This window comes from Sciurus carolinensis, chromosome 17, assembly GCF_902686445.1.
Source record: "Sciurus carolinensis chromosome 17, mSciCar1.2, whole genome shotgun sequence".
Classification (NCBI taxonomy): domain Eukaryota; kingdom Metazoa; phylum Chordata; class Mammalia; order Rodentia; family Sciuridae; genus Sciurus; species Sciurus carolinensis.
The window spans coordinates 37,574,536-37,593,749 of record NC_062229.1 but is presented as its reverse complement, the minus strand read 5'-3'; the positions used below and the strand labels follow the sequence as shown (position 1 = coordinate 37,593,749).

The window sequence follows — 19,214 nt, the reverse complement described above, 5'->3', positions numbered from 1 at the left end:
CTGAAGAATTTTACTTCTCATTGTTAAGCCTCTTCTTTCCTTTGAGTAAGTATCATTTTCAGGGACTTGAGTCACTTTCTGTGGAAAATTCCCAAAACTCTAACCCCAGTCCTACATTTTTCCTTGTGTCCTAACCACTGAATTCTCATTACCATCAGACTGTCTCTGACTGGCGTTCCTCCTATTTCCCACACAGAATGCCCCAAACCACATTCTGCAGTGTCTTCTTCGGACTTACCCTTCTGTTACCTCTTTCTTTTATTGACCATCTTTCAGGTCAACCATACACAAAATATCAGTAACAAACAATCATCTACCTCTCACCAAATCACACATGTTTAATAACTAGCAAACATCTTGCAGTTGAAATGGTTGTGGTTTTGATAGGCACTCAAAGAGGAGTCATTTAGGTTAGTGAAGTTTTCTTTCAAGTTAAGGGAATACCGTTTGGAATAGTTTTTGTAAAGTGATGAGTGACTTTGGTAATGTGACTTTGCCCTGAATGCATTCTCTAATTTCAGAATTGCTACTGTAAACAATTTTTTAAAAATGGGGAGCAGGGTGGTGATGGACAGGTGGCAGAGCTCACCTATACTAATAAAAAAAGATTGTGGGTAATCATTTGATGGGGGAGGGAGGACACAGGGCAACTGCAGCTGTTCCCACTTGGGTTAGCAAAATTAAAGGCTGATTTCCTGTGCTGTCCTATTCAAAAATCCATGGCTGGCTACTCAAAAATATAAACAACATTAATTCAAACAGGCAAAACAGGGATTAAAACTTACTACACAGAACATAGCCCATAAAAACATTTTGCAACTATTTTCTTCCATTCAAAAAAGGATATAACACTCAGTTTTCATACAGGCATTTAATGAAGGACCTCTGAAGAGATCTTGGACATAAATTTTGAATAGTACGATTTATTTACTCATTTAATAAAGTCCCAGTCTTACCCTAAATCTGACTAAATTTCTCACCCATTGTACATTATTGAGAGATGTTCCATCACAGATAGCAATGAGAATTCTGAGCAAAGTCTCTAGGGAACAGGCAGCTAGAGCCTATCAGAGTTCCTTACTCAGCTGCTGAGATAAAATTGACTCAGAGAATATTTATTTGGTGAATTGCAGGCATGAACAACAAGTTTACCAAATATATCTGGGGTTTATTGACAAAACAAGAGACTAAGCTTTCTTCCCGGCCCCCAGTGTCAGCGCACACACTTATTTTCACATTCCATTACTTGCACAACCTGGGGTTTGATACGTTTATTTTTACTGCATGGTGTCTTTTATCTCCTGCTCTAGATAAGCTTTGGGGTGTGTGTGTGCAAATGAGAACTGGAAAATGGGTAAGTGGTAATCCCCCTGCCCTCACTCTGTGCCTGGCCCTTCTTGTTTTTTCCCCAACAAGTTTTGAGCCTGCACAAACTTTATCCATTTGAAAATATTGAGACTTGGCAGACCACTGGGATCAAAAGGGAACTGGAATGAGATTTTTAAAGGTGTCTGTGTGCAAGGGAATAGGCAGAGAAAATGACTTTACTATACCAGCAGTCAGGTCACAAAATCACATGGAGCACTGTCCTCACAATAGCACACACTCTCCCCTTAGCATCACCACCAGTTATGGTCAAAACTGCAGTCAGGAGTTTTAAAGTCCATGCTGAAAAGGTGCCACCCATGAATATGCTGTATGTCACGTGACATTTAATGTGATGTGGTATACATGTGCTTGCAGCTGTGTACTACACATCTGCAGTGTTTAGGGAGGATGGGGCTAGGGGACCAGTGAGATTCTAAGAAAAGGAAGCACCTGAAAGTAAGGTGCACAGTTCCCAGGGATCTGAAAGAATCTCAGATGAACTGGACAGGTGAAAGGTGCGCCTCCAAGAGGGGCAAAGTTGCTATTGACAAATGCCTCTCCTGCCCTGCTTAGGAGCTTGCACTCAACAAGAAAGCACTGAAAGTCCTTTAGACAACGAGACAAAATGATTCCGTGGCTGATTATATGTGGTCCTCTACCGGCCTGGAAAGAGAGGCCTGGGGTAGAGGCAGTGCTAGAAGCAACTGGATCAGGTGGAGATGGTTTGTGGTGGTTTCTACCCTGTACTTCGATATAAGAGTCCTTGACAGGAATATGTTTAAAGTTTTCATGGGATTTTTCTGAATTACCACTATATTAAAAAATACACAACACATACCTGAGGTCTCTTCAATAGATTGAGCAAAAATCAAAAACCAGAAATTTTTAAAAAGGTAGTTTTATGAACTTAGGAGCCCTTTTTACTTAGCACATTTTCTACCCTTTGATTTCTACTAAAAATCTGTGTGTACAAATATATGGATCTGTACACACAATCAAAATATATATGTAATTAAAAATGCATACACGTCTATAAATGTATACATGCTTACATGTATACATAAGAATATATGAAATATTTTATATGTAAAATTTTTAGTCAGCTTTTGACCAGAAGTGAAGTGATGTGAAGTGATGAAATCGGAAGGTATCGGAAAATATATTTTTTAAATGGTGCAGATTTGGTTATCTATGTTTGGAAGATATAAGTTCAAGAATGTAAAAAGAATTACCTTCTCATTGATATTTTTTTCCTTTGTAACAAAAAGAACCAAAATTTTATAGGCTATTCTTATTATACTAAACTTTAAACCTCTGAATAAAGATGAATAGGATTTAAAATCCTTTATTCACTATTAATTTTATGATAATAGCACAGAAAATATTAATATAATAAATATTTTATAAGGCAAATTTATATTTACTACATAAATTTATATATCACATTTATATTTGATATATTCATATTTATCTTTAATGAAGTTATCAGAGAAGTAATTTTATGTTTACACTTTGTACCAAAAAAATAATTAAAAATTAAACTGCTTTAAGCAATTTTCAAAATTTAACTCCCTTAAATAATAACTGAGGATATAAAGGATATAATTCTTAATAGAATTATGAGAATTCAGGTGCAAGGTATTTTCTCTGCTCAAACTATAAGAAGATACACAGTAGAAACTAATTTCTAAAACATGATTTGATAGATTCTGGTGTTTAGACTAAAACAAATCATAACTTGGTTTTGCAATATTTCTGTCAGATTACACTTGCATGAGTGTAAGAAAAATAAAACAGCAATACAGCTGCATCACATACTGAAAACCAGCTTCTGCACAAACTGAAGGAGAGACATTCAATGTAGTTCCTTGTCCTTTCTGTCAGGTTTCATAAAACCTCAGCCCTTATTTACCACTTTTCTAAGCCCCTTGATGAGCACTTTATAAGAAAATGTGGTGAGAAGAGGGATGTGACCCAGGCATCTGGAAGAGTTGGTGGCCCTCAATAGGCATTCAATACGGTTATGTGTGTGTCTCCACGCACACAGAGATTCAAATGAGAGTTCTGTCTCTCTGACCATCTTTTTGTCAGCTCCATGCCAGAGGTGATTAGTACTGACTTCACTGGCCCTGTTCTGGTCCACCTCAGAACCTGGACAATTGACTCCCCCCAAGATATACTATAGACAGTCCCAGTTCTGAGTTAAGCACAGGATAAAGCAGTTGATTAGCACAAGCTCTGCTGCAGTCCTGCCAGCATTTGAAATATCCCTACCCTCTAAAACAGAGAGGGACAGCTCCAGGGCTGGCTCCACGGGTATGCAACCTGCCCTCAGAAGAGCATGCTTGGTTGAATGCTCTGCTGACATCATTTGGAATTCTGGATTATTGTGGAGCAAGGGGTTCTGTTTTTTATTTTGCTCTGGGCTCTGTGCTGGGCAGTCTCAGCAGACTCAAGCTCACTATGGTTAACCCCAGAGTGGGTCAAGCTCCCAGGGTCTTCATTTCCCCTTCCATCAGCAGCACCATTCATACAAATGAGTGAATCTTTGTTGAGAGTGGAGGGATTACTGTATTTTATCCCTGAGTTAAAACTCACCAGCAATTTCTTCTTTTGGGTAATTTCTCATAGCCAGTTTCTTGCGTCTAGTTCTTTACCATCTTTACAAATCTCCCGAATGTTGCTATATTCGGGGCCAATTCAGGGGGAGCAAATGTGTCACAGCAGTTTGTGGGAAGGGTACAAACACCCAGGTGTCAGGAATATTTCCTGGGCAAGCCAAGGGCTGACTATTTTGAGGTATGGCCAGACATGTAAGTACCTTATATACTAGGTTGAAAGTTACAAGTGGCATCAAGTGTATGGGTATACGTGTGTGTGTGTGTGTGTGTGTGTGTGTGTGTGTGTAGCCTCTAGGAAGAAGATGCCTATTAGATAAGCATTAAAGAAGGAAGAGGTAGGAGGACAGAAAAGCAAAACACCAGGGGACAGAGGGAACAATGTGAGCAGATACAAGAAGGCAAGAAGACCAACAATCACACCCGTCATTTTAGATTTTAGAGTTTCTGATTAGGGAGACACAACCAATAAGGGCTAGGCAAATATTTCCAAATCCACAAACTTCTGAAATTTGAAATACTTCTGGTCCGAAGCATTTTGGATAAAGGATATTCAAGCTGCCCTGTGATTTTATGGATGAAGAAGCTGAGGCATGGGGTGGTAAGGTGCTCTGCCAAAGGCTGCACCACAAAGAAGTGGAGAAATCAGGATTTGAACTTGGATTTTTCTAATGGCCAAGTCCTTGTGTTTGACAACAGTGGTGTACTGGTTTTCCAAATAAAGACAATAGCAGGTGACTCAGTTGGCTAGAGTGCAGGGGACAGGATGAGAATTAGCAGGAGACAGGTCAGAGAGTTTAGTTGAATGAGATCAGTTCCTGAATGGTTATGGACTCTTTCCTATGGGGCGAGTGATAGGACCAGGGTTGCATTTAGGAGATCTATTATTGCCCTAGTGCATAGGGCACTTTGGAGAGGGACAGGAAAAGAGTGAAAAAGATATCTAAGGCTCCATTAATAACGAGAGCTCGTGTTTATCCAGAATTTACTCTGTCCCAGGCACTGTCCCAAGCACTCTGCTGCCATTCAATCCCCATTAGAATACTACAAGACAGATACTTTTACTTTCTTCATATTATTGATGAGAACTTAATGGAGGCACAGAAAGTTTACATAACTTATCCATCATGTCCATGGTCACACAGCCAATGAGTGACAGAGACATTACATTTAAAGATCTTAAGATCTCTTTTTAACTAAAAAAAAAAAAAGAAAAAAGAAACAAAGAAAGGATGGAAGGAAGGAAGAAAAGTAAAAGGTTCTAAAACATTTAAAACATTTAAAATGAAAATATACATATCATATTAAAGAATGCTATCTTTCAAAAGAGCCAGGAGAATAGTTTTAGCAGATTTGAGAACATATTATAAAGCAATACCATTTAAAACTTTGGTTCCTGGCACAAAAACAGGAACACAGATCAATAGAACAGATTGGAAAAGTCCAGAAATAGAATAGTGTTTTAAAAAATGTAACACATGATAACACAAACTTCTCACAATAAAAATATCAGGAAAAATTACTTAATAAACCAAATTAATATAATTGGAAAATAATTTGGGGAAATAACCAGATGAGATGGGTACTTGAAAAGGTAAACAAAAATATTCCCTACATGGATTAAGGAGTTAAGTACAAAAAATTGAATGACAGAAAAATCAGCAGGAGATGGAATAGAATATTTATCAGATTTGTGAAAGAACAGTAACTTCAGCTTTGAAGCAGTGGAATAAATCATGAAGGGAAAGACTGACAGATTTGAATACATGAAAAATTTAAAACTTCTGTACAATGAAAAAAACAGCAAGACTAAAATAAAAAGGACATTATTCTGAGGGCAGTATTTGCATTCCACATGACAAAGAGAGGTTTAAAACCCAAACGATATATACCTTCATTCAAATGTGTAAGAAAAGCATCAGAGCTCACAATATAAAATGTAAAATGTGAAAAAAATATAGTCAGTAAAAAAAAAAAAATGTGTTCAGCCCACCAACAATCAATACAAATACAATGTAAGTAAAGCAAACTTAAAATAGAATTTTTCATGGTTAAATTGAATTCTGTCCTCTCTCCTTATTGGAGGTATTTTAATGGATACTAACTTCTTAAAAATTAGTAACATGTATGCATAATCAGACTCAAAATCACACTGATTTTCATAAGCAGCAATTACACATTGAGCATATTATGTTCTGGAATAATAAAAACAAAAGAAGACGTGAGCAAGAAGATGTTTATCCACTATTGTTTACAAATGGCAAAATACAGGGGATACCTGAGCACCCACAACTGCCATGGGGACAGCTTCAGACACTGTAACAGGGACTGTTGGACAGGGTAAGAGGGTTCTGTCCGATGGGATGGAGCTAAAGACAGTGACGTGTCTGGAGGGAAGTAAAACAAAGGGGAAATCATGTAATACTGTCCTCTGTAAAGCCCTCATAGGCTTATCGAAGGAGGGGAGTAATATGTTGGAGGAAAATCAGAGTGAAACTTTGAGAAAGAGAGGAAGGGAGAGAAGAAAGGAGGGCAGGTGTGAGGAGAGTAGGAGAGGTGGTGATGGGCAGCTGGAACGAGGTCCTGAGCAGAAGCTGGCCCCAAAGGCGAGCGTGGGAAAGTGGCCTGTGGAGACAGGGACGTGACTGCCTGCGAGGAGAAGATGAAGAAAGAGAAACCAAAGCACATTCACAGTGAAGCAGGAACAATTCAGTCCTTGGAGAATTTCTTTTTGTAAATTTTTTTTTTTAAGATGTTGATGGGTCTTTATTTTTTTCATTTATTTATATGCAGTGCTGAGAATGGAACCCAGTGCCTCACACATGCTAGGCAAGTGCTCTACCACTGAGCCACAACCCCAGTCCCTTGGAGGATTTCTTACTCGGGTGACCCCTTCTGGTTCTGAAGACTATGCAGTCTGACAGCTGTGATGCTGTCATTCTGTCACATTGTAACAGCATTTGTTGGGTAGGCATCTACTCTTGTCAGTTCCCAGCTATGAAAGGTGCAATGAGCAGAAGTGCCACCAGGGGGCAGGTTTGGCACTGGCAAAGAAACTTCAAAAATTAAAAAAAAAAAAAAAAAGGATTTTTTTTTTCTTTCTTTCAGCACAGGGTCCATTCTTTATTTTGCAACAATAAATACTGCATCAAGTCCGGAGCAATTTCCTTAATGGTTGTGCTGTGGGTATGAATTTTGTTCCATAAACTCAGGTGTGCAAGAAATGTCACCATACTTTATTTCCTTTAAATAAAATTAAATCCAGCCTCAACCCTCTGTCCTACTAGACCAGGTTGAAAGTCAACCTCTGTCATGATTATGGCTCCCACAGCACCAAGGGGTCCTGCAAAGGTTACGGGCTCTTAGCCAATGCTAACGTTTAGGTTGTTGGTCCATCCTCGTTACCACTGAAATAGGATCTGAACCAACATGACTTCTTGGCATACTGTGGCTGTGCTGTGTCATCATCAGTGAAAGATATGGGCAGACATTCCAGTGTCTCGAACACAGGGCTGGGGGCAAGCATGTCCTCAGGACACCCAACGCAGGGAAGATGGGATGATCCCCAACTGTTGAGATCTGGCCTCCTGCACGCCTCCTCCAGCCTAAGGGGAGTTTCTCTCCCTCCCTTGTTCCCGTCTTTTTGCCTCCTCTCTGCTACCTTCACAGGTCAGCTGAGGCTTTCAGAAAATTCAGGAAAAGGGAGAACTCCAGGCCAGGCAAGCCTTAGGACGGGCATGAAGCCCAGAAGCCCTGTCTCATTCTTAGGATGGAAAAGGAGAAAACACAAGGACAAAAATGCATCTATATATCTTAACTGTGCTGTCACCTTTGCCACAGGTCACAGCCCTGAAAACACCCTCTTTCAGGTCTGACAGCAGGTGACAGTTTTCTCTTTCTGCAGACAACTCAGAGCTCTGGTGTCCCTCAGAGAAGGAAGACAAAGAGACGACACAGCCTCATCACTAGGAACTTCCAGGGACACATCGTGGAGACAGATAATTGAGGAACAATGAATTTAGGTGAAATTTACAAACTGAAACCTGAAAACCAAATCCCACTGACAAACGTATAAATTAAAAAAAAAAAATTGCCAATATTTAAAGTATCAAGATCAAAAGACCGTTCACATGGTCTCTGTAACTATAGCTTCTTCTAAAAGAGAAGAACTGGCAATCCAGGCCCTCATTTCCATACAGAGGTCATTATCAGGAGCTGTGTCGAGATTGCTCCCCTTACTTGGGGCCAATGCTTTCCAGTTTGCCACAGTCCCCACTACTCCCTTTTGTATTACATCCAGTCTACCTCCCTCATTGATTCAACTTATCCAGTTTCTATAGAAATTTTCGTTTGCAACTCCTGATTGAATAAACTAAATGACACTATACTCAGGGACACAACGTTAAGTGTTACATGAGCATTTAATTAAGTCTCTTCATTTCCTCAAAACTCACCACTCTGTTATATTTGAAAATTCAGAATTATTTCAGTTGGACTTTATGATGTTAACAGAGTAAAGAAACAGTTGAGTTTTGTGTAGGGTGAGAGATAGGGGTTTAATTTCATTCTATTGCATATGGTTTTCCAGTTTTCCCAGCACCATTTGTTGAAGAGGCTATCTTTTCTCCATTGCATATTTTTGGAACCTTTGTCTAGTATGAGAAAATTGTATTTAGTTGGGTTTGAGTCCGTGTCCTCTATTCTGTACCATTGATCTACCTGTCTATTTTGGTACCAATACCATGCCGTTTTTGTTACTATTGCTTTGTAGTAGAGTTGAAGATCTGGTATTGCGATACCCCCTGCTTCGCTCTAAATGTGGTTGATATGTAAATGCTATAGACAAGGCCAATAGTACTCTGGCATAGAGCAGAGTATAGTCCTGCCTCTTGCATGTGTGTAGAACAGCAGACACAAAGGATAACATGATGTTTGTAAAATGCAGCTTTAGCAGTGTTCCTTGGAGGAATTGTTATGGAGGGTGCTCGTGGATTAGCCAGTCACAACTGAACAACTGTTCACTGGTGGTCATGAGCCACAAGAAGCCACCTACATGGAAATCCCTCCTTAAGAAAGGTCTTCGTCCTGACTAGCATGAGCTCACCCTCAGCCCCTAGAGATACCAGCTTCATTCTGCTCAATTTTAATTTTCAACAGATAAGCCACGCTCAGAACTAGTCCCACAGTAATTAGAATAGCCCCAACAGAAACAAAAGAGAGAAGGCTGTTAAACTCAAGAGAGAAAGAAATATAAAAGACAGAAAAAATTATTTTTTTAATGAGGTCATCTGTACTTGACTGTTTCCTGAAGAGTTAAGTCACTATCTATGAAAAATTCCTCTCTCTGTGTCTGTAAATGTTTAAAGGTCAAAAAGCAATATAATTAAGCAAGTAAATAAATATGTTAATTAATAATAACAACAATACAAAGTGTATATTGTTGAAAGATGATGTTAAACACAATAGAAAACTTGCTGTGAAATTTCCTGTTGTAAATGCATATTCAGTAAGAATTTTGCTGGAATCTTTATTTTTGTTTTGGTTGAAATTTCATTAATCCATTGGAGTAGGTACTTAGACTATGACTGAAGACTGGCGAACAAAGATGAGAATAAAACCACCAAACACTGTTCCTCAGCCAAAGGGACACCCCAGCTTCTCCAGTTGATTTATGAAGGTCATCTTTCTATGGGAAGACCTGTGTGGTTCCTGGGCCTTTAAATGCAGAATGACAACAGAATAAAACTGATTATAACTACAATGTCTGATAAGTTATGCATAATCATATCTCTACTCGAAAGAGAGGCATTTTATCTCAGGTCTTAATAGCATGGGAAAAGAACACACAGTATCTACACTATGTAGGAAATTCACTACTTAGGCATTTTTGAAATCACATCCCAGACACGAGCAGAGCAAGTCACATTTAGAAACTCTTGATTTAAAAGGAACTTCTATATTAGACTCTCCTTAAATATAAAATTTGAAGCAATGAGAGTGTAAAAATGAGTGATAGCCCCTAAAACAACTGAGTTTTGAAGAATATATGTCACAAAAATTTTAAAAGACCTATTTTTAAAAATTATTATTATTTTTTAGTCCCCACTACACTTTTTGATAAACAGGGCATTTTCAGTTCATAATCCAAAAATGAGAGATTGGACATATGATGATCACAGATGATGATTGCAAAAAAATCAGAATCAAAATTCTCAATCAGAATCAGAAGCTTTCAAAATTTTTATGAACCATACTTATGCACACCAGCATATGCACAGCCACACCAAAAAAAGCAGAAGGCATTATATATGTCAAAGAGGAGAGATGAGTCCAGATATCAAAAGTGAAAAGAATAATCAGGAAATGAATGGAGCAAGACAAGGGACATTGACACCCTCCCTATAATCCCAAGAAATGGCTGTTTGTACATCTGTGAGGCTTCCGCAGAGGCACATCACCATACCCAGATCATGCAGTCTTTTTTTAAGTACTGTCCATCAGAAACCTGTCAGGAACATTACCAAATTCTCTCTAAAGATATCTGGAATACCATATCAAGCTTATTACCAAACAAGCAATAAAACAACAAACTCATCAAGTAGGTTCTAAAAGATTTATTCTTCCTTTACTGCTGAGGAGAAAGGAGCCTATTATAAATGACCAGCATTAGTCACAAATCTGCAAGTCAGCAGATTAAAAAAATAAAAAGTTCAAGTGACCATGCACACATAAAGAAAAGACAGCTCGTTAAATACTTTCAAGAGTAAATTGTGTTGGTACAAAGTAGAATTATTTATGAAACACCAACAAAAGAGGAAATCTGCCTCAGAACATTGAGTGTAACTGTGAGGCAAAACCAATAGAATTTTCAGTTACATCTGTGGAAATTATGCTTCCAGTTTATCTTTACATTCCATCCCAGCATCTGCATCCTCAATATCTGATCATGTGGACCAACTTCAGAAGCAACATTCTTGCACCAACTTATTTTAGGCTGTGACTTTTAAGTACAAAGTATAGCTCTATCTCAATGCCTGAAGCTTTCAGGGAGCCCTAGCAAACCAGGAGATCTCACTGTGAACCATCAGAGTCACTGACCCTGAACTTGAAACCAGTGCAGATGGTGCACACATTGTAAATGAGATAGAAGTAGATGCAGAGGCAGATGCAGAGGTAGAGACAGAGATAGAAACAGAAGAAGTGATGAGAGAAAATATGAGAGAGAGAGAGAGAGAGGGAGTGAGAGAGAGACAGAGAGAGAGAGAAAGACAGAGTGAGAGAAACAGAGAGAGATAAAGTATGAAGGTCAAGTTCAAAAGAGAAGTAGAGGGAAAGGATGTCAACTATATATTATATCTGGGAATATATGAGAGAAAATTGTAAGCATACTGATTGAATATTGTTCGATCATGGTCTCCAGAGTAGACAAACTCCTGTGGTTCTAGAAGAAAATATTGGAACAACTTTTAATAAGTAAAAATTTCAAATTTACACATAAAAAGCTTTGTGCATTTTTAAAATGCATATGCTGTGTTTATAAAGTAATATTTTTGGATAACTTTAAAACAATAGACAAATATTAAAGAAAAGGCTCAGTTGTTTTTTAACTACTAGGCTAGCCTCTGCCTAAAACGAAACCTATGGCTTCATTGAGTCAATAATTCTACATTTTGCTACAGTATTATTATTATTTTGTTACTCTTTTCAAAAAGCAATATAAATTAATTGTAAAAAATTAGAAAATTACAGAAAAGTTTTAAAAGAAAAGAAAAAGCAACTATAACTTTTTCTTTAAAATATTTTGATTCCTATTATCTGCCTTTAATCTAAGCACAGAGTATTTTATATGTATTTATGTATTATGTATATATGCACATAATTTTCCAAATTAGTATCATATATATAGGCTGATTTATAACTTGTTTTTTTTTTTTTTTTTTCCAAGCAATGATATATTACGACAATATTGCTGTGGAATGGAATACCAATTGTCTGAATACTATAAATTTGTGTATAAATTATTTATTAAAATTTAACCAATTCCCAATAGTTGAATATTTAATTACTTCTAAAATTTTAGCTATTTTAAGTAATAACTATGACCTTCTGAGTAGCTTTTCACCCCTCACAATTCTATAACTATTCAAAAGCATGTATTTTTAGAAGTGGAATTTTTGGAAGAAAAATACATGCAAAATTTAAAGCATGTGATGCATTTTATAAAGTTGTTCTTTGGAAAATGATACAAATTTATGTACCCATTGGTAGTGTATAGGAACCCACTGAAACTTTCATCAACAGTAAGAAGTATAGTATTTGCCAATTTAATTAGTGAAAATAATCCATGACCTAGTTCCTAATGTGTTTCCTCCCTTGTAGAGAAATTGATGAAACTTCTCAGATCATTTACTCAGTGCAGGAATCTCAATACTAGAAGTCACAATAGACCAAGTTAGGAGAGTATCTTAGGACCATCTATGGAAGCTTTGGAAGCCAAGCAGAGGTGACTAGATTTTGTTCTGTGGGCCAGTTGTTCTCAAGGGGATGGTACTACACTCATAAGCAGTACCTTGGAAATAGGTGTAAATGTTTTTGATTTTCATGATGTTTGGGAATTACTACTGGTATTCAGTGAGTGGGGACCAGAAATGCCAGCTGCTTTGTAATACTGTGTAGAGCAATCTTGAGCAAAAAAGAACCAGCCCAGGACTTGCCCAACTTTCAAATATTCTACCGAAAATGCAGGAGATGAAAATCCTGATTATAATCATTCAAGTCTGGCAGTTAACTCTGTTTTACATGCAATGTCAAATACTCTGTGCCTATTTTTAATAAACACTGTTTTCTACTCCCATGTAAAGCATGGGGGAAACTATTTTCTTCCAAATTTTATTAAGATCTGTGCACCATTTTTGAAAATTATGTCACTACTACCACACCTTTCTCGTTATTTGCATCACCATCATCTCCCACTTACAACAGTCTGCATTTGTGTATGGCTTATACTTACTAAGAATATGTACAGGAATCTTATCACTTCTACATGTCTTATGATATTGTCCTACTCAAACACTGATAAGATGAAATGCATTTTTATCATAAATGAATTTCCCCTTCTAGTACATATGAGGTCTTATATAGTCTTATGAAATTATATGTAGGTAAACCATATTTTCTATTGGTTTCATCTTAGGAGCGTAAAGGGAACATTACTTACTATAAAGAGTGGTCATTGGGTCTGACAGGATTGAAAACTGCTGCTGTAAAGAATGGGAAATAATTCAGAGCCTTCTAGCAGGAGAGTGCAGATAAAGCAGAGCTGCAGAGAAGAAAAGAATGACTTTATGCTGGGCGTGGTGGAGCACGCCTGTAATCCCAGCAACTGGGGAGGCTAAGGCAGGAAGATTGTGAGTTCAAAGTCAGCCTCAGCAAAAGTGAGGTGCTAAGCAACTCAGTGAGAACTTGTCTCTAAATGAAACACAAAACAGGGCTGGAATGTGTCTCAGTGGTGGAGTGCCCCTGAGTTCAATCCCCAGTACAAAAAAAAAAAGATTTTATTTCATTTGCCAGAAAATGGATGGATCTGGAGACTATCAAGTTAACTGAAATAAGCCAATTCCAAAAACCTAAGATTCTTTCTGATATGTGAATGATGCTAAAACACAACACGGTGGGAGAGGAAGAAGAGAAGTTCAGCTGATTAGACAAAGGGGAATGGAGGGAAGGGAGGGGGACAGGAATAGGAAAGACAGTGAAATGAATCTGACTTAATTTTCGCATGTGTATATATGAATGCACTACAGTGAATCTCCACATCATGTACAACCAATCACAAGACTGGGATCCTAATTAGAATAGAATAATTAGTACTCCATGTGTGTAAATAAGTCAAATTATACTCTATTGTCATTTATAACTAAAAAGAACAAAAATTAAAAAGAAAAAAGAAAATGAATTGGAGAAGGTATAGCAGGAGGCAAAAGGAACGCATAAGAGGCAAATACAATCTAAACAGGGAATTAATGAAGATCTAGGATATTGTAATATCTAAAAGAATCAGGAAGAAACATATTTATGGAGGACATCTTAGAAAGAGAAGTCACTGGAATTCACTGCTTGAATATACTTCAATATAGTGTCACAGAGTAACGGTCATGCTATCAGATGCAGTGACTGTTCTCAAAAACAGTCCCACATGTGCAAGCATATTTGCAAGCACACATATCCATTTATGTACACCAACACTCCAAACTCATTATCAAATAATCCTTCCCCCTTCTCTTGCCAAAGCGAAGATTTATCACACCAGTGACTCTGAAATCTGACAGCACACCCGACACTAGTCTGAATTGAAGGGGCAAAGCCTTATTCGGTTTATTTATTTGTTTGTGATTCTCCATCCAAGATAAATCCCAAAATAAATTTCAAGTGTGCGTTAAGTACACTGCAGGTTATAAATCATATACTTTCATTCTTGTACTACAGTAAGCAGAAAGTCACATAGATCAACAGTAGATATAGATGCCTCACATCCCCATTGCCAAATTCATGCATACACACCCACACAGAGAAGAAGAGAATAATAGGAAACTAAGAACCTGAGGAACAACAATAATTTGTGGGCAGCATATGTTGTTATTAATCAAAAGCACCCATGACAATTAAAATTGTGTAATATTAGACTAGACAATGGGAAAATAAAGTTAAAAATTGCAGAAAAGTATTTCCAAAATGGAAGGATAGATATGAGTCATAAGAAGATTGGGCATTAACCATAAGAGAATAGATGTTAGCAAGCAATGGAGATAAAAGAGAATGTCTTGATTCATATTTAATTTCCAATTAAGTTGACAAGTATATAATATTTTGAATTCTCTGATTTCAAAATATTTCAACTTCAAATGTTCTCAGAATAGAAAGTAACATAATGAGTGAAAAATATCCCCTAAAACAATGAAACGATATGCTCATTCTTACCCTTACCTGTGCAACACCACTGAGTCAGCAAAACACAAAAATCGTACTCTCCATTGCTTTTCTTAGCAATCAAAAAATCATTTCTAGCTTAGTAAGAAAGACGGTAACCATATCTTTCTCATCTAGAAGCAGTTTCTCTTCCTACCCCACCAAAAATCATCAGTTGCATTCTATCAAAGTGAAAAATGTGCCTCTAAACCTCACCATTAAATTTCTCACATTGTCCAGTTCCTGCTTCTTTTTATGGATCACTTACCATCTGAAATGTATTCCTAAGCACTTTCCTATTTGTGCTGTGTGACAAAAATACAAGACAAATCCCAAGGACTATGATAACCACCTGAAATGGGTAGTGAAGCACCTGTCTAGGCCCATGCACAGGTAACAACACCCACCTCTCCCCATTTTTGCTGCCTGCTCTCAGGTTTGATAATACTTATATATCAGTCACCTCTTATGTCACAGTGCAGGAGGTTTAATGCATCATGAGAAAACAGAAAATGACCAGAGGCTGAAAGGATGTGTACAAGAAAGGCTAGAGGTGTGGATATGGTTGAAAGGCAAAGCAAGACATTCTTCCTCTTAAGTCAGGGCAAAAAGTCCACGTTTTTTACCTTGGAAGAGAAAGTCCTATGACCTCCCTCTGCTTGCTGCTCTCCTCCTCCCCACATTACTTCTCCTGTGCACCCCTTGAACCTCACCCTCCCCACCTGAACCTCTGTGTCTTTGTGCTGTGTTTCTTGTTGGCACCAACTTCTTTACAATTGTTCGCTGGCTGGCATTCATGTATTGCCTAAGACACAGCTCCAGGGATGTACACTAAGGAAGATGTTCTTTCCACTTTCACTGCAAACGGAGTTTACCTCCACTTACTAGTTATGACGAAATTGTCTCTATTCATTGTCTCCTTGAACATGAACTACTCATGGGCAGAGACAAAGTTCTTTGATGTTTGTATCTCCAGTGCATAACACAGTGAGCACTCAGTAAATGTTCACTGTTGCCTGACACATAAGTCTGTCCTTTCCTTCAAAGGGCAAGTAGGAGGGCTATTAACTATAAAAGTTATTAAAATAAGTAATGTTTTCTCCATTGAGGGGAGGAAGCAAATCGCAAGTCAGAGCCTTTACTAACCAGAAGCATGGAGTTTCCTGTGCAATTTGGGAAGGAAGACACAGGGATAAGGGATTGCATAAGTTTAAGGGTACCAACTCATCATGAGCTCTGGTGCTACATGTCACGGCCACTGAATGTTTTCCCTGATAAGTTGATGATGATATATAATGAGGATGTGGGGGTGAGAGAAGAATGGAGGAACTTTAGATTACATAAAGGGAAATGAGGGGGGTGTGAACAATGGTGGAATGAGACAGACATCATTACCCTATGTATATGTATGACTACACGAATGGTATAAATCTACATCATGTACAACCATAGAAACTAAATGATGTACCTCATTTGTGTACAATGAATCAAAGTGCAGTTTGTAAAAAAAATAAAAAATAAATAATAAAATTCAAAAAAATTCCTATAGGAACTTTCAAGTTCACTTTCAACATATATTATGTTCATACTGCCATGGGTGGGATGAAGTAGTCCTGACTCATGAGACTTCAAAATTCTTGGATTATGGATTAGAGGCAAGATTTTAACTGGCAGAGCCATGTTAGGCAAGGTGTGGATGAGACCAAGCAAGCCCTGGAGTCTGGGCTTCTCCTGACTCTGGATTTTCAGTCCTCAATAGCTATGTGCGGGGACGTTTTTAAGCACATTCTGTTGGGTGATTAACTGAAACCCTTTCCTGGCATTTCTTTCATTTTCTTCCTGGAAGCCTCTCACGTGTAATACACAGGCCTTTGTTGGTAAAGAGGACAAATGCTGCACACTTGGAAAGGGTATCAAATTGAGACTTCTAACATTATTTCCAACAGAGGGGATGCAGCAATCACTGAGATGCTCCAGCAGAGCTGAGAGCAGGAGCTGTTCATCACACAACTTACACCTCATGTCCTGTTACCAGATCACATTTTCTGAAGTGCCCTGGAAATCAGAGCCTCTAACAAATTATACAGTCATCTTGCAAACAGCACAGTTTTGTTTTGGATTTGTGTGTTTATATCAAGTGTTGATTTGTTTGATGTAACCATTTGACATGTGGTTATTTTCTAATATAGTAGGAATCACCTCTTGAAATCTTCAGGAGGCCACAGCAAGTACAGAATTATCTATAGCATCAATAGTCAATGGGCATTGAGTTAATCTCATCAGAAAGAAAAATATAATATCATTATTACTTACCAAATTGAGTTTTTCCCAGAATTCTGGTCCTTCCTCCATCTTTCTGAGGCTTGGTGGAATGTACCAAAAGCAAATATTGGCATATTCAGGCTGAGGATTAAGAAAATGTTACTTTGAGATTTATCTTAGAATACAATAAAAAAAAAAAAACACTTCTTGAATTCTTAGGTCATCTCTTTAAAAGTTATCATGTGTGTATAACTTGATAACAAATCAGAATCTTTTAAAGTAGCCATCCATTCTGCCTAACTTCTAACAAAGCCTATTGGAAAACTTTCTCCCCCATTGTTTGCACCTAGGAAATTCTCTTTCATGTAGATAAAGTTGGATACAGACCATGAAAGAGCAAAAATCTGGAGCTGACTCAAAGCAGAGCTGACCATCAATTAATGCCTAATAGCCAGAAGCTCAGGGTCTCCCTCTTCAACAGTGATCCCTAAGTTATTTTTTTTTTAACACCATCACATCCTTCCAAAACTTCTTTCTCTGCTTTTGGCAGCTAAAATTGACCTCCTGCGATCAGCTATACCTGATAAATACAAAAACCCCTCTGAGTTGATAGCAGCATGACATACTTGGGCTTCATTAACCAGCACTGCCACAACCCTAGCCAACATTACTTAGGAAAACAAGGAGAAGTTAAAGGAGGAGGAGGAGGAGGGGGAGGAGGAGGAGATGATGATGACAACATCACCTTGACTCCTGGCTCCCAAACATCAGTAAGAATGTAAACAAGTGAGTAGGTCCAAGCTCCTGTGCTCAGATCCAGAGTTTGATTGAGACCATCCTAGAAGAGGTCAAAGAGCTGGCATCTTCTAAAGTGGGTAGTAAGTGATCTAATGTTTGAGAAACTCTGGTATAAACTACAGCCTATAGTCCAGTCACCTTTCCCACTAGCCTGTTTTCCTATCAGAATTGATTATACATGGGATGATATTCCACAACAGGCTTCAACCCAGTCATTATCATAAACAATTCTTTGTCCTCTTTAAACAATATAACAAGAGCCATGACAAAGGCAATCCCAAGACTTTTGCTCAATGACCAGGTGATCTGAGACATTATGATGGGGATTCACACATTGAACCCCTGGAATTGTACTTGGGAAAGATTATGGGTCACACCCGCCCTCTTCACCTGAGGCTTAGCACTGACAGTATTTGAAATGACTTTCATTTTTCCATCACAAATACAGTTTGCAGATAACCAATGTTAGGACAGTTCTCAATAAGCATCGGAATTATTCATGAATGTCAGTACAAAGCACAAAGAAAGCGCAAACAACTATCACTTCATATCTTAAGATCAAGAATGATATCATATAGAGATCTGATTTTAGTGGATTTTAAAGCATGAGTGAGTGCTCAGGAACATTTCCAGCTTAACAAGAACATTGATCTGTTCACCCTTTCATCTTTAAAATTTTTAACATTCTTATTGAATTTGACAAAAAAAAAAGAGTTACAAATCTTCAAAATATAGAGTAGTTTAAATAAAGTACTATGTAATTCAACTCAATTTCCACAAATATTTATCATGAGACTACAATAGATTTTTTAAAATCTGCATAATTTACACTTGGATTTCTGATTTATAATTGATTTGGTTACTCTCAGCTGGAATGCATTGGGCTTCCAAATTCTTTGATCATTTAATGTGAATAAATCTTTCCAAATAAAGTAACTATGATTAGAAACTAAAAGAAAAACCTAGTTATCTGTTATTAGATTCTAAGACTTCATGTCTTTATATCAAAGAGAATTTTTTCCCCAGATCCATTTACATCAGCTATAAATTTATTGCCACTCAGTTCCAAATCCATCCTATCTTGGTGTCCTGCAATAATGGAGGCGGACACTAAATATTTCTCCCTTGTCATTGGTTCAGTCTTACCCTTTGTCATCAGAGGGTGCTGGAGATACACTGGAGAAGGAAGGGGTCTCTCTTTCT

At 37.7% G+C, this 19,214-nt stretch overlaps 1 protein-coding gene across 9 annotated transcripts in view; it reads right to left on the bottom strand.

The window, feature by feature from the left end:
* Window positions 1-19,214, bottom strand: part of Gadl1 (glutamate decarboxylase like 1) — a 227,745-nt gene that overhangs the window by 34,432 nt on the left and 174,099 nt on the right. For all 9 annotated transcript variants that reach the window (XM_047532613.1, XM_047532618.1, XM_047532612.1 and 6 more), the window contains one exon: window positions 17,265-17,354. In XM_047532613.1, the coding sequence (XP_047388569.1) occupies window positions 17,265-17,354 (90 nt within the window). The remainder of the gene's footprint in view (window positions 1-17,264; window positions 17,355-19,214) is intronic.